The sequence below is a fragment of the Athene cunicularia genome, assembly GCF_003259725.1.
Source record: "Athene cunicularia isolate RWA chromosome 2 unlocalized genomic scaffold, athCun1 chr2_part1, whole genome shotgun sequence".
NCBI lineage: Eukaryota > Metazoa > Chordata > Aves > Strigiformes > Strigidae > Athene > Athene cunicularia.
In genome coordinates this window covers 148342849-148358766 of record NW_020799095.1, presented here as the reverse complement: position 1 = coordinate 148358766, position 15918 = coordinate 148342849, and the positions used below count along the sequence as shown (strand labels likewise).

The window sequence follows — 15918 nt, the reverse complement described above, 5'->3', positions numbered from 1 at the left end:
CCTCTTAAGCAATTCTACCTGTGTTTCAGGAAGTATAAATGTAACTACTGGGCACATTCCAACATTTCTTGATGTAACAGCAGGGATACTTGTTTTGATAAGATCAGGCATTTGCAGTTTTTTGATCTCTACTTTCATTTATGACTAGTACAAAGGATTTTTTGTTCCGCTTTTGCACTCTTGTATTTCAATGTGGTATTCCTGTGTTCTTTGAAGCATGCCCATTTTTGTACTCTGTTGTGTTTAAATAGTATGTCATCAGTTAGGAAAGCTCTGATTTGAATTGCTAATATGAATTTGCCATGCAACTCCCAAGCCATTCAGTGGCAATAGCCTTAATGACTTGTCTCAATGTTTTTTTGCTGTGGCCTTTGCAAATCTATTCCTTTTTTTTTTTTTTCTGAGACTGAATAATTCTCTTAAATCATATTTACACACATTATGTTATTCTCTGCATTATTTTTTCCAGTTGCAGACCCATCAGGTGCTCTTTTAAGTGTCTACTATAAGTTGTTATGTTCACTGATACTGCAAATCAGATTTACAGTTGTATTTTGGGGGGTGGAAGAGTCAGTACTTCTTTTGCAATAACTTTGGCCAGAATTATCTCCTGTAGCTGAATATATTGTTTGGGTTTTTTTTACATGACTACGTTCTAGCTTCTTTTTAGTGCCCTGAAATCATGTGCCATATTTTTTGCAATAACACTGTCCAAGGTCACGTTTTGAAACATCTGTTGGCAACTCAATCAAATATCAAGTTCTCATGACAGTGTATAATTTTACTAAAATTTAGGTTTCAAAAATCCTTGTTTAGGTTTACAGTAGAGTTGTGCTGGTTTAGCTTTGTTCTGTTCCTCGTAACAAAAGGCTTGGTGTTTGTTTGTCCTCTAGAGTTCACTATGTCCATAAATCCCTACAGATTCTCTTCTGGGATGAAGCTGGGGCATACTGTCTTGTCCCATATATATTATTTTCTCATCTTTAAATTCACTTTTTTTTTCCTGATTAACTACAGCTCCAATTCTTAAAGCCTGAAAAGTGCTTTCTCTAGGCTTTTTTTTTTTTGGTCTTTGTTTATCCCCGTAGTAGGACTAATTTGTTCCATAACAGGACTACGACATATTGCACCTACTTTCATGCCCTCATTTACTTAAAATATTACTTGCACTTGCTTTTGGGGAAACAAAAAATCCACATCACATTTTAAGCTGGCAGTGTTCCTGTATTGAATATTAAAAAAGTGGAAATTTAAGTACCTTCTTTCAGACAAATTGGCCAGTCTCATATTCTAAGGTTACAAAAAATATTCTGCATATTGAGTGATGTTATGTGTATGCCCATCTCCTGCAGCTGCTCCAGACCAGGTCCCTCCGGCCTGGTGTCCAGGACCTGGGATCTCTGCCCAGGTGGAGGGATGCGGCTGCTGCTTTTGCCATTGCAGGTTCAACCAGTAATGAAGCTGTGCCTGAATCCCAGAGATACAGACATGCATACACACAGACACAGAGCACACTGACATGGCTGATCACACAGATTGACACAGACAAGGTGCTGCCTTCAACAGCACCTACATACAGGACTGACATACAACATAAGCACAGACAGCCAGGTGCTCTCCTCTTCAGCTGGGAGAAACAGAAGGTCACTGGTGGTGGCACCCCCCCCCCTCTGCATTCACAAACACACACATATTTGCAGATCTCTCGAGCACTGGCCCAGCCCCTCTGTCCTGGCACCCCTGCCCAGATCCCAGACCCTCTTACCTGCCCCACGGGTCCCCTACTTGCCTACTGGTCCAACCTGATGCTTGTTGACAACATGCAACAACCATACACTTGTCCTTCATGCACTCACAGAATCACAGAATCATTCAGGTTGGAAAAGCCCCTTGGGATCATCGAGTCCAACCATCAGCCCGACTCTACAAAGTTCTCCCCCACACCACATCCCCCAACATCTCATCTAAATGACCCTTAAACACACCCAGGGATGGGGACTCCACCACCTCCCTGGGCAGCCCATTCAACTGTCTGACCACTCTTTCTGTTGAAAATTTTTTCCTAATGTCCAATCTGACCTTCCCTGTTGCAGTTTAAAGCCGCTCTAGACTCCCCACAGGCATACCAGCCTGGACCCCCTGCTCACCTGATACCTCAGCCTGGACCCAAGTGCCCCTGGTTGTCAGCTGGTCCAGTTGAACTTTTCTGATGTATACACACCCCCTACACACACACCCCCAGGACTGGGGAAGGTACAGACACTTGCCCCACGCCAGCTGGCACCAGGCACAAGGGCTGTGAGCTGAGGTCCCACACCAGCCACCTTTGTGAAACCCCTCACTCACCTTGCTAATGCTGGTCCCCCCAGTAGGTGGCTTTGGGAACAGACAGCATTCCCACAATGGCTGGAGGTTAAATACCCCTGCACTCGCTCACTCCAGTAGCTAAAAACAGAGGCTGGGTGAGCATACACCCCCCGTCTGACTCCAGCAGTTGGCACCAGTTTTCATGTACATGCAGTCCTCAGAAGAAGCTGGCACTTGGTCCTTGCAGCATGCATACACATTATGCAGAGAGATAAAGAAAAGGTTTAATAAGAAGATATAAAAAGATAGGACAAACCATGTCGATCAGGTGCAGGACTCAGCCAGACAAGTGCACTGAGCAGCCCCATTTTATGCATGACCTGTCCCTTTTATACCTGTTTCTGTGTCCCCTTAGTTTGTTCCTCTCTGCTCCCCCTTCCCCTGCACATCTCCTTGTGTATCTCCACAGCTGTATCAGTTCCTGCACACCTCCCAGTTCAGGGTTTCCCCTAGTTTAGTCTTACCACTTGCAAAGTCCAGGTTGATCTTCCTGGAAGTGCAGCCTGTGGTTTCTTGATAGCCCATCAATTAATATGAGTGACAAGGTTTGTTTCTTGTTAGGTCTGTGTCTTGCTATATTTTGGGTTTGATTTCCTCCTTTTCCCTTAGTTTCTAAATTGACAGATTCCTGGATCAGATAACCTTGCTGGAATAAACCTTCTCACACCCCCACATGCCTTCATCACACAGTTAGTGTGACTGCCCAGGTTTGGTTCCCATCACTGCCTCCCTTATTTGTCAGTCAGGTTTGTGTCCCTGTATGGTCTTGTTTATGGCTTCCTCCTTATTTTCCCTGTTGCATTGAAAAAGGTCTTTGACCAGATACCCTTAAAGGAGCAGACATTCTCTGACCAATACCATTAGAATACACATATTTCAGGAAGCATCAACTCTCCTCTGTCTGCCTGCTGGGAGATAAAATGTTTCTGTTCAACATACTTAGTTCCTTTGGTTAGAAAACAGTCTGAGTGAGACATGCTCTTGTCCTACTATTAGCAGTCAGGGCACCCATTTAATAGGCTCTTTCTGTATTTTGATTATCATCATTTTAATTAACATAAACATTGAATTAATAACTTTTTAATTATGTTAATTATTTATAGTAGCTAAGTTCCAGTATTAGTGGGAAGTTAATCTTCCCCGGCATTTATTTTCATAATTAAAAAACTTTGTGGATGCATTACTACTATCAATTCTGAAAAGGAGAGTTTTCCATTCTGGGGCTGATTTTCCCATATAGTTAGAAGGACAGTTCCAAGTGTTTATTTTATTCACACTTCCAAGTGTTTGTGTTTTTTTTAGGGTACATACATCCCAAAACAGACTACACTTATTAAACCTCCTATTGGCTTTTTATTCATCGCACTTATAACCTATTTAAGCTATTTCATTTAAAGTTTAATCTTCAGCCATAGAACTACACCACCATAAGCCTATGTGACTGGTTTCCTTCTACATTTTCTTTTATTTTTATATACATCACTTACCTGAGCATCATTTTTCAGCATGTCATCTGCACAGCTTCCATCAGTTCCCAGTTAGGGACCATTCCTGTGTGATAGGTTTTGCAGACCAGTAGAGTACTCTGGATCCTGTTCATTATACCTCCTCACTGCTGACATCTTTTTAATGCACTGGTATGCTGGATCACTCATTGGATATTCTACTTTGTGCAAGACACTGTTGGCTGCAGAGTCCTGAAAGTGTTCAAACTTCATGAGCTTTCCCACATTGGTTGTTATTTGGGTCTGTACATGTTCCTACATCACATTAGCAGTGTTTCTTTTCAGTGCCATGCAGGTTTGGGGACTGTTTTAAATTGGTGGTGGTTTTGGGTGGTTTTTTTTTTTGTTTTTTGTTTTTTGTTTTTTTTTTTTTTGTTTGTTTGTTTTTTGTTTTGTTTTTGTTTTGTTTTTTTTTTTCCTGGCTTTCTCTTTTCTAGTTTTCTCCTTTTAGTCAGTTTGTCTGATGCAGTTATACCCTCCGTGCCTTCCTTCTAGCATTTTCATTCTGTTTTATGCGAGACGTGACATGCTCTGAGCAATGTTTGCAGCTTGGCCCGTGTTATCAGCTTTTTCTACCTCCATAGTCCAGAAAATTTTCCTCTGCTTTGGATTCTGCTTCCAGTTGCCTGTTCTCTGACAATGCAGTATGCTGAAGTGCCATCATCCTACATCTGCTTTGTTCATTTCAGCTCAGACAAGCATTCTTCAAAGGACACTCTTCTTGCAGTCTTGTACCTTTCAACATTTTGACGTTTCCTGGGGATGTAGCAGTTTTCAAATTTGCCAGCCATGGCACATAGCTTAATTTCTTCTCCTGTCTTATTTGCACCCTGTTAAAAACATCACCAGCTCCACATCATAGAGCATTCAAGAAAATAGTTCCATCCTTTTTTGTCTCAAGGCGATCTGATACCATGTGGATATCACAGCAATGCTTAAATCTTCACAAGGATTTAAGTTTTAGTTACTCCCTTCCTATGTGTCTTTTCTCATAACTAAGAAGTCTTTTCCTACACTTCAAATAAATCTTCTTTAAATGCTCTAATTCCACCACTAGTACCATGTCATGTTTCAGATCCCTAAACAAAAGGCTGTCAGCAAGCCTTATGGTAGAAATAGTTTATTTATAGTTCATGTTAAAAGTCAGCATGAAAGACATTTCTGAATTGTCTTTTCTGTGTTACTTTCTGATCCAGGATGATTCTCATGGCTCAAGTCTTTGCTTTTTATCACACTCCTTAAAGTAAGTGCTGTGTGAGTCTTCCTGAACAAAGCAGGCCTGGGAATGTAAGCTCTGTGTAATCATCATTTAGGCAACCCTCTTCCCACTTGCAGAAGTGATTGAGAACCACAGCAGATAGGATGCCAAAAGCATGACCTGGCAGTTTGCATCTGTGAAAGTGAAGGGACTTTGGGAACTTCCCGCAGTCTTCTACATGCATGTTGCTGCTCTGTGGAAGAAGCCAAACTATATATGTTTATAATGTTTTCTTATATTTACTCAATTCCCAGAAGGACAGTTGTGGGGAATTATGTGCTAAGAATGTCTTTTACAACTTATCTTCTCTTGGTTCTTGCCTGTATATGGTTTAGTTCTTTAGGAAACAAGCTTTCATCCACGAACTTCAGTACTACTGAACTACTTCACTTTAGCTCCACTTCAGTTCACGTTTAATATTCACCTCTTAGAAAGTCAAGGGAACTGTAGGGTTGTTGTTCACCCAGAAGTGTTTAATGTGGATATAGAAAAAGAGCAATCAATATGTTTTCTCATTTTCTCTCTCCTCTAGCAAGAGGTATGGGATTTAACTTTTAAATGAAACACAAGGATGAAATTCGAGTTTGATCTATAGCTGTAATTATGGTGTAGCAGGTTATCACAACTTGCCTATGTGCACACACTGCACTTAAGTCATTTATCCCCAGGTAGCCAACTAACTCCCCATCTTGTTGTCTGCATAAATAATAAAATAAACTGAATGGAGAAAATGGACCGTCCTGAGACAAGGTGATTGACAGAATGATTAGTCCCCTTCCTGGTAAAGCTTTTGACCAATTTTTAAAGGAGATTTCCAGATGTAGAGTTTTAATACTCTCAGACAGTCCTGTAGGTAGCCCCAGCTAAGCCTAGACCGATTGAAAGCCAGTACTTCTATCTTCAGTGTGTTGATTAGCATCCTGGGTGGGGAATCTGGCACCATCCCAGAGACCTCTCCAGGTGGGTCCTGCTGCAGAACCAACAAAACTGAACACAGATAAGATGCTTTTTAAAAGGTCAGTAGAAAATGTTCCTGCAGATGCAAAAATAGTCACATAGGACAGCCTTTTGTATGTGGTTAAGATAGGAGATATTTTGTATGTTCTTTAAGGTACCCAATGTGGATAGAGCATGCATGTACTTGAGTGATGAGACAGGGTGACAGGCCAACTGGACACAGGAATTTAGGAGAGAATGGTTTGGGGAAATCTCACCCAGTCCAATTTAAAACACCTGCAAGGACCCTTGCAATGTGGATTTCTGTCACCATCTAGACAGTGACCAGCTGTCCTGTTCAAAAGATTTAGTTTCCCATGTGAGCATTACTTTATGCAAAGACTCAAAAATAATCTTTAGTTTTGTCTTGGTTTGTGTGTTGTTTCTCTGTTGTTTAGGGTGGGTTTTTTTTGGTTTTGTTTTTTTTTTTTCATGAAATAAAGACTTGCTAATGACAGGCAGGAGATGCCCATTGAGCGGGGATGGGGGGTGTGGGGGGGAGCCTGTGTTCCTTTTCCAAAGCGACTTCCTGGACCTTACATTCTAAGGATGCTGGTCATTTCTATGCCTTCATCTCATGAAAACTGATACCAATACACCCCCACAAACAAAGAAACAAAGAGGTTCATTCCTATTACAAGTGCAAGGGACCTGTTTTGCAGGCTTGTGCAAAGCAATGTCTTGATTTTGCATGTCACAGGTGTCTTCAGGATTTACAGTTCCATCCTTCACACTACTGCAGTTCACAATGTTTCCTGTGACCAGCAGACAAGCTAAAGCAGTTTCAGTCTTTGGGTAACTCAAAAGAATTTAACAAGATTACACGGTAGATAAGTGAGATTTAAGAGGGGTTCGGGGGATGTTGCAGATATTTAAAGGAGTTTACTCTTTGTCACATGCAAGGAGCAGTGGTGCTCAGTGTCAGAAATTAAAATGTGCGCTAGTCCAGAGCAGTGAGGAGAGTGTGGGAGCAATCAGGGAGTTACTGTATAAGTTCACATTTTTTTCTTTGTCTTGATCTGTAGGGTCTACCTGGAAATCCAGGGGAAAGGGGACCTCCTGGAAAACCAGTATGTACTTTCACTTCTATACGGTATCTTCCTTTTAACTCAGTGTCCACCTGTACACCTCACCTCAGAAGTGCTTTTCAGTGCATTTCCACTGCTGCTCTTCCCAGCAGAGCAACAGGAAAGACGCTAAGAACCACTAATGGGTTATGATAAAAGTATCTGTGATGGCTTTCGAACAGTATGAAAATAAATGGATGCTTGCATGTAAATAAAAGCCAACATTTTAAAGGCACATTCTTAGCGCCACTATCCAGTACCCTCAGCAACAACTCTTCTGAGGTGTGATGAAGTGCATTGATAACGTAGGGCAGGAGGTACATGTTTGGCCCAGTGAGTCCTAGGCAGGGTAAGGGCAACCAGTGAGAGTCCATAAGCAAGCTCAGGATAATTTCTTATACCTTGATGCCTTTTAAAATTGCCTGAGATAATGAATTTCTCATTTCACAGGGTTCCTCACCCCTGCTCTCTCCAGAGGACATAAATCTCTTAGTAAAGGTAATTGGACTTTGGTAATGATGGGTGTTTATCTGTATGTTGGATTCAGACCTGACTAACGCTCTGTGATGGGAAAGTGTCTGAGCTGCAAGTGAAAAAGTTGCCTTTAAGAACTCTTGTCAAAGCTTGAAACTTGCAGGTCTCCTACTTGCATTGTTATTGGGATACTAGAGCACATGCTGGAGATCAAAATCCAATGCCCTGTGACCAGCACAAACAATGAAATGACCTACAAAGATCTTCATAACATGCTGTATGTTACAAAAGCTCTGAGACTTTTTCATCTTTCTGAGGCATGCATTCCCAAGGAGAAATAAACTTTGTCAATTTGTATTACCTAAACCAGAAAATGAAAATAATTTTAGTAAAATGTCTGATTTTTCACATACACCTGCAAGAGTGACTGAAGTATTTTTGAAGTCCGTTTGTGTGGTGCATCTAAAAGGATGCAAGTAATTAATCCCAGATGCATCTATGTTTCAGAAGGGATAATCTGTCTGTCTACCTTTCCATGTAGAGATTTGTCTGGGAAATCAGTATTTGATAGGTGTTGACTGCAAAATCTTTACAGATTTACACAGGCTGAATTGGGAGATTTTTAAGCAGTCTTGGGGCATGGCAAGAAATCCTTTCTTATTGATAAAAAGAAACTAAAAAATTACCTTTTTTTTTTTACCAACTCCATTAACAAAATGACCCTTTTAAGAGTGTTACTGTGAAATGACTTCATTGAAGAGCTGTCTGTCTTAATGGAGCCAAGTATTTTTCTGGAGATTTCACTGCATTGTCTTGTTTGGGATTTCTGATCAGGACAACAGCAAGAGACTGATTCTTGGCTACAGGATGTAATTTTGATGTTCCTTTGGTTTCTTCCTTTGATTATGTTACGGTTAAACACACTTATATGCCTTGTGCATTGTTTCTGCTTGATACTGTTTTTACTTCACACTTGGTACAGCTCTATATAAAGCCTCACCTTCAAATCCCAGATGAAATTAGGGCTCTGTTGTTCTGCATGTTTCTCAAGCACTTATATTGTAAGTAGATAAATACGCATGTAGGGACTGAAACTTAAAATGACAGTTTATGCCATAAGTTCGCAAATCACTGACAAAGTTGGGTGTTGGAGCAAGGTCTCCTAACTCTCGGCCTGATGATCTGTCTGTTGTGCTACACTGTCACTTACAGGCAGGATTCACTCCCCTTTTGGTGAAGGGAGTCTGCCTTTGGAATGGAAATGGGATACCCATGGTATTTAATTTCCTGAGGATAGCAGGAATGTAAAGACTACTGAGATGATGCTTCAAAGAGTTTTGGAAGGGGAGAGGTAGTAATTCTCCATGACAGAATTTGGCCAGGACATTGTGACATTCACTTGGTCTTCATGAACTCCATTGGATGAGTTCTCCCTGGCCACACTAGCTGCTGAATAGAGTTTCTCTTGCAGAACACCCTTTCTGACATTGTGCTGCACCTGGGTTTTCCTAGCAGTCTTCCCTCTGAGCAGTAACCCATCTCTTTCAAACTGGTGTAGACACAGTTTTCTAGTAGTCTTGTAGTTTCAAAACAAAGTTGTTCTTGGTAGTCTTGCTTTATGGCTCTCTGACCTCCCTGTTAGAAAGAGTTTTTCCTTGGTTTCTTGATCCTGGATGATAGTTAGGACCTGTCCAATTAGAACTGATAAGAAACTCCCCATGGGAGCATGTGTGAGCTCAGCTACTGGCCCTTGTTCTGCTCCATACTGCTCTTGTTTCAGTTCTGTAAGGCAAAGTAACCCAGATCCTACCCAGTGTAGCCAAACTGCAAAGGCTTAGGGATTATGCTAGCACCACACTTCCACATTCATAATGGATGTCTGTAGGGTCTGATAAGTGCCTTCAGTCTATCGTTAATTAATTTCTCCATTTTGTCTCCTAGGACGTGTGCAGTGAATGCCCTCCTGGCCCACCAGGACTGCCAGGCATCCCAGGTTTCAAAGGTGATAAAGGTCTCCGAGGACCACCAGGTAGAGATGGACAGGATGGGAAAATGGTAAGAGAGCTGGGGAAGTGACCATGCCTTGGATGTTATGTAACCTTGTTTTTCTTATATTTTTACATAGTTTATTTTTTAAGTTCTTTTTGTCAGCAACCTACTGAATCTTTTCTAGATGTCTGTGGAGTCAATGAACTAAACTAATGTTTCCTTCTACCTCTTCTGCATTGCAGGGGAGTGCTGGTCCCAGAGGTCCTGCAGGCCCACCTGGGCTGGATGGCCCAAAGGTTCGTTGGTTTTCTTCAGATGTCCAATGAAAACTTATGTGACTAGTTAGTACACTGGCTGACGCAGGATCTTGGTGGCATCCATCTCTGTGTAAAGTAGGACTGGCCCCTTGCGTGGGCCCTGTACTGGCAATTCACTGGAGTGCCACATGCCCTCAGAACTGCACGGATCCCCACACGAACACCGTTTCACTTCAGCAGTGTCTCCTACCACGCCTTGTTCATACACAGACACAAGCACACACACAAGCGAAGGGCCTGATTCTTGATAATTAATTTCATTACACTGGTATTTTGATGACAGGTAAGGATTTAGGAGTAAGTTTCAATCCAAATCAGATGAGAAAGACATGAAAGCCTCAGCAGTAGCCACCTTGCCTGTTCGTCTCCTTTGAATTCTATATGCTTGGATCGCTTAAATTAAGGGTGGTGCAGTAGGCTGCTGGGCTCCATATACACTATCTGCCTTGGTGGTTTTATCCACAGACTCTGAATGTTTCCTGAAACATGCTATATGAAGAACTTGTTTCAGCTATATGCTTTCTGCCTAATGATCTAGGGACACAGGCCAACATAAAACTTCCAATGTCCGAAAGATTCCAGTAATGTCACATTTGAAGCATTTCCTGTGAAGAGAGGTCTGTCATCAGTCTGCTCACAGCGCCTGTGCCTGGTCACAATCAAACCCTTTACAACTGCCTAATGTGAAATAAATTAAAACAAATCAATGGAGGGAGAGATAAGGTGATTTCATGATGTACCACGGTTTCTTCCAGACTTCCCTGCATTACTGACTTACTGTCTAAACCAGCTTCTGCTATTTTAACATCTTTGTATTTGCACTTATTAGAGTATAGGACAAGCTAATAGAGATTCATGAATTAATTTTATATCTTGCAATTAAAAGTGTGGTGGGGAGAGTGGTAGAGTCTCACAAGTAAATATAGGGTTGATCAAAATGAAAGTATGTTCCAGGATAAAATTTGCAAAAGAATTAGTAACCCATAAAGACAATAACTGGCAGAAATGCCAAGCGGTCTGAGGCATACCACGTCTGCTGCTTTCTTATATGCTATGAGAAAACGGAGATTTGGGCAGCAGGAATGAATGTTTAGGTGAAGTAACAGGAACAATTTTAAACTGTGCATATTCATAAAAATAAATCATGCAATCGATAAATAGTCTAAGTTGTATTCAATAAAAGGCAGTTTCACAAATGTTAAGAGAAAATACTGTAAGACCCCTAAGAAGGGGCAGACACAAAGACAATCTTTGGGTCTTCCACTCCAAGGATCCTCCTAACCATTTAGAAAGGAGTCACAAAGAGATCTGCACTTTTGAAGATGTAGTATATTGTCCTTACCAACAACATCCAAACTAGTATTAGGCCCCTTTCTGAAATAGAGCAGTAGAACTGTGGGTCTTTGGTGATGAGCAGCTTCACGCCTTCTGGCAATATGAATTAAGCCTCTTTTAATTAATAAATGGCAGCCCTTTCTCCCCCACTTGTCTCCTAGATCTCATGTAGTAAATCAGGGTATTATTCCCATGGACAGCAATTCATTAGTGTTCTGTGCATTGTTCATAATTTGTTCACCGTCATCTCAGTATTTTTCACTGTGTGAAACTTGCCTTGCTCTAAGCATTGATAATACAGACATCTACACTTGAGTTAGCTGCTTCTGTTGTCACTAGGAGAGAGAGAGAGAAAGGTAGGGGAGCACTTTCTGGGTATGAATTTTCTGACTGCACCTTAGAAATGCCATTTTTATTGCTGGTGTCCCTGAAGGGAGAGATTACTAGTTCATACTGTGGATGCCTTTTCTGGGCCAGATGATTCCTTACCAAGATTTGATTTAGTGAAGTTCCTAACGACCTGTCTACTTACTAAGGATGTGTAAGTCCTTTTCATGTCCATGAGACTACAACATTAAAAAAAAGGCTATTCTGGGTCTGCTCAAAGGCCGTTCTTCACATATATTCCTGGCTCCAACATTGTTAGTGAATGTTTAGGGAAGAATTTAAGAGGAGGGCAAACAGGACTCAGTCCTAATTTATGAGTTTTATGCTCAAATGTCCAAGTGCTTTATGAAACAGGTCAAAAAGCTGATACAATACAGAATCTAAGTGACTTTCATTTTTTTTTTTTTTTTTTTTTTTTTGTTATCAGGGTGCTAAAGGAGACCGTGGTATGACTGGGGATGCAGGAGAAAAAGGTGAACAGGTAAAAATAGAGTGTGCTTTCCAACAGTGCTGTCACTGTGATTGTTCCTTTGTAAATAACTCCTATAATGTCTGTAGAGGAATACCCTTCTCTGAGGCAGAGGAGGAAAATGGGAGCTCTTCATTGCTGATAAACCTTGAATGGGCTGTCCTGAAGAGTGGAACTGTAGCATCCTCCACAGGCTTCCATCCTCATCTCCAGTATCTTCCCCTATTATCTGTTTCCTCACCTCTAGATGGGATTCATTCAGTTCTCTGCATTACCTAACCTTTAGTCATTTCCACAGATAATGCCTAGATGAGATCCAGGAGGTCAGGTGTCTTTGGGTCAAAAAAATCCACTGTTTCTATTTGTCCTAAAAGATGAATGTAAGGACGACCTCTTTTAAAAGAGACTGAGATACCTCAGGAAAGAGGGAAATGGTCTAAATTAGAGCAGACTTTCATAGTTGATTTTGCCAAGGGCTGAGTCAATAGTTTAAGGTGCAGATCAGCACCTCTTCAATGAGATTTGTAGGATATTTTAGAAAGGTTTGGTGTCCAGCCTGATCTCCTGCCTTGTACAATTCCGCAGTATCTGTTCTCATCTTCTATTAGCATAAACTGAAGTATACATTAGAAAAAGCACACCTTAAATTTGTCTCATTTTGATGTTGCCTCACAATGTTCAATCGCCACCTTATAGTTTATGCAACTAGAGATGTGAATAATGTGTAAATATAGTCTCTCTTTTTGTTCTGCAGGGTCACCCTGGAATGCCTGGCTTCTCAGGGGCTCCTGGAAACCCTGGTCCACCTGTAAGTTCCTCTGTTGCAAAGATGGTCCTGTATTTTCTTTACTAATAAGGTTGTTGCAAGATCCATGTGCAAGACCCATCTGTTTGTGCATTGCATTTGCATTTTCCAGTGGGTTCCTAATGGTCCCCCGAGTGTCATAGAGTTCCCCACTCATGATAATTGCTATTTAATACATTGGCCACTTTTCACTGATTGCTTCAACTCACTCTGTAAATCGATGCTAAGCTTCAGTCACTCTCTTTATACAAGATAATGATGATGAAAACTCTTCCACAGAGACTACTTAGTGGTTTGTGTATAGGTGTTTTCTTATATGTGGAATATGTTCTCAGTCTAGAACCAGCAGATCTGAGAGTATTTTTCAATTTTCCACAGTGGTATGAGACTGTGTAATTTTACACAGTGGTATGAGACTGGATTTTCTCCAGTTTTCGTATCCTGTGGGTTACTTTTGAATTAAAGGGCCTTTTACATGTGTCCCTCTCCATTACAGTCCTTCTCATTCCTAGCTCTACTCTCTCCACAAACACAATTATGCTTCATTGTATTTAAAAAGGAGTGACAGTGCAGAAGCAGGGCTGAAATAACTTGGCTGTCCTGCTTGTGATATCACCACTTACATCCTCCAAGAGTTGGGACTTTTCCTGATTGAAGGAGCTGTCTTTCCAAACCACCTTTCTTTGCCCACAGTCATCACTACTCATATTGCTGCTTACAGTGCAGTTTGGCTCTGCCATGCTGGGGGTGTGCAGCTTTTGTCTGTTCTGGGAATCAGCAGAGTCTCTTCAAAGCTGAATTTACATTGCACTGACTAAATGACAGGAGGTACCAGAAAAGAGGATTAGCTTAAAATTCTGTTGTCAGATGGTAGCAGTGCCTAAAGGGTGCTGAATGCTTTACCACTGGTACAACACAGGGACCTGCTTTGTGGGTCATCTGTGCTCCCATGAGCATTATTTTAGGAGAAGCTAAAGACACATTTACTGTATCTGTGTTAACCTCATACTGCCGCAACCACAAGGTTGTTTCATAGAATCATAGAATCATTCTGGTCGGAAAAGACCCTTGGGATCATTAAGTCCCGTCATGAGCCCGACTCTACGAAGTTCTCCCCTACCCCACATCCCCCAACATCTCAACTGAACGACCCTTAAACACATCCAGGGATGGGGGCTCCACCCCCTCCCTGGGCAGTTTCAGTAGGATTAAAACTCTTAAAATTGTGTTACAAGACCCTCTGAATAGACTCACAGTCAAAGGAAATGTGTAAAGTAAAAATGAGTTGGTCAAAGCAGAGCAAAGTGTGATGTTCCCCTAGATATTTTTTTTCTTCAACTTCTACTGACTTTTTCTTCTCTCTGCATTGACTCATGGCTCCAGGAGTTTGCCTGCCACAGTATGTTCTTCAGACTGCTCCCGTAATTTCTGTCCTTCAGAGTTAATTTTGTCACAAGATTGGCTTTTTCCTATTTGTCCCCTATTTTCAGAAGGAAGGGCCAGGACCAAGCTCAAATATCTGAATATTTCTGGCTTTGGAGGCTGATTGAATGCAGAGGTTGGCACTGCTTTTCTGTGATAAATGAAGAAATAATGGAATGAATGCTGAACTGAGTGACTGAAGAAAACTTCAGTGTTGCCAGCTGTGGTAGAGAGTGTGTTGACAAATGTACAAAATGCATTAATCACTCATGTTGTTTCTGCTTTATTTTTTTAGGGGCCAGATGGGGCACCAGGACCAATAGGACCAGCAGGAAACCCAGGAGACATAGTAAGCTCCAAACTGTGTGTTTCACCACCAGCTTTACTTATATTTAACTCTGTGAAGTAAAGCTGGTCTGGAACCCATGTAATGTCCTTTGAAAGATCCCCAAAATATTCAGCCTGAATCAACTCTATCACTGCAAGTAGGACCTCCACAAATAACCACAGATTACTCTGTGTTTGTAGGGTTTTTTATTCACCAAATGAAGTTCCAAATTAGCTGGAGCATAATCCATTCCATGGGACCTCTAAGGAGGTTTTTGTTCCTCTTGTCTGTCTGTCCTCACTGTTAACACCTCTTAGCCTCTAGAACAGGATGGCTAAATGTGTTAGCATGCTTCGTGACCCAGACTAACACCTGAACTGTGCATAGGGATTGTCAAAATGAAACCAGCAATGTGTTGAAGGATGTCACAGCATGGACTGCTCAGATGCCAGGGCCTGAGACCATTCCCTGGCACCACTGAAAATTAGTGCAGATGTAACCTTCGACAAGAACTTTGCTCCTGCTGTTTCATTTGAAGGGTGTTCAGATGATACTTTATGCATCAGAAAACCCTGGGTGAGACAGGTAATCTGATTGATGCTAACTTCAAGTTGAAATGGAAAAAATGAACCTTCCCTGAGTAATGCATGCTGTTGAGCTGGAACAGTTTGAGAGTGTGCATTTCTGTGGTTAATTTCTAGAGCAGTTTCCTAATGAGCAAGGTGCCTTTTGCAAATCCATTTCAACCTGAACTTCATCATAAGTGAACAGTGATGGTCCTTCTGATGGCTGTTTTGAAATCAGTGAGCACTCTTAGCAGAGAGGCTAGAGACTATATGGGCAGGGTAGCAGAACTTTCAAATAGGAAAGTTGAGACAAGGTTGAGACACTGTGAAAGACCTGGGATGCTATTGTCCAGTCCTATAGAGTAAGGGTATTTCTTAGGACTGTCAGCAAAGACCTTATAACTACTCATTTGATAGGTATAAAATATAGATCTTCTACTTCCTGGCTGGACACCTCATGCAGGAAGTTAAGGACTAAATATTATATATAATTGAACTTCAGAAAAAGATTACCAGTGATTTCAGTGGTTTCTCCATCTGTAGTAACTTATAACTAACACTGGATGTTTTATTTGAAAAGAAAACCCTCCAGTTTAATCTAGAAGGAATTCAAGGAAACCTTGTATACTATGT

At 41.3% G+C, this 15918-nt stretch overlaps 1 protein-coding gene across 1 annotated transcript in view; it reads left to right on the top strand.

Moving 5' to 3' along the window:
* The window catches only part of COL22A1 (collagen type XXII alpha 1 chain), a 244421-nt gene that overhangs the window by 208022 nt on the left and 20481 nt on the right, over nt 1-15918 (top strand). Inside the window, exons 44-50 of the mRNA XM_026843424.1 lie at nt 7152-7196; nt 7644-7691; nt 9609-9722; nt 9899-9952; nt 12123-12176; nt 12919-12972; nt 14687-14740. Coding sequence (XP_026699225.1) covers nt 7152-7196; nt 7644-7691; nt 9609-9722; nt 9899-9952; nt 12123-12176; nt 12919-12972; nt 14687-14740 — 423 coding nt within the window. The remainder of the gene's footprint in view (nt 1-7151; nt 7197-7643; nt 7692-9608; nt 9723-9898; nt 9953-12122; nt 12177-12918; nt 12973-14686; nt 14741-15918) is intronic.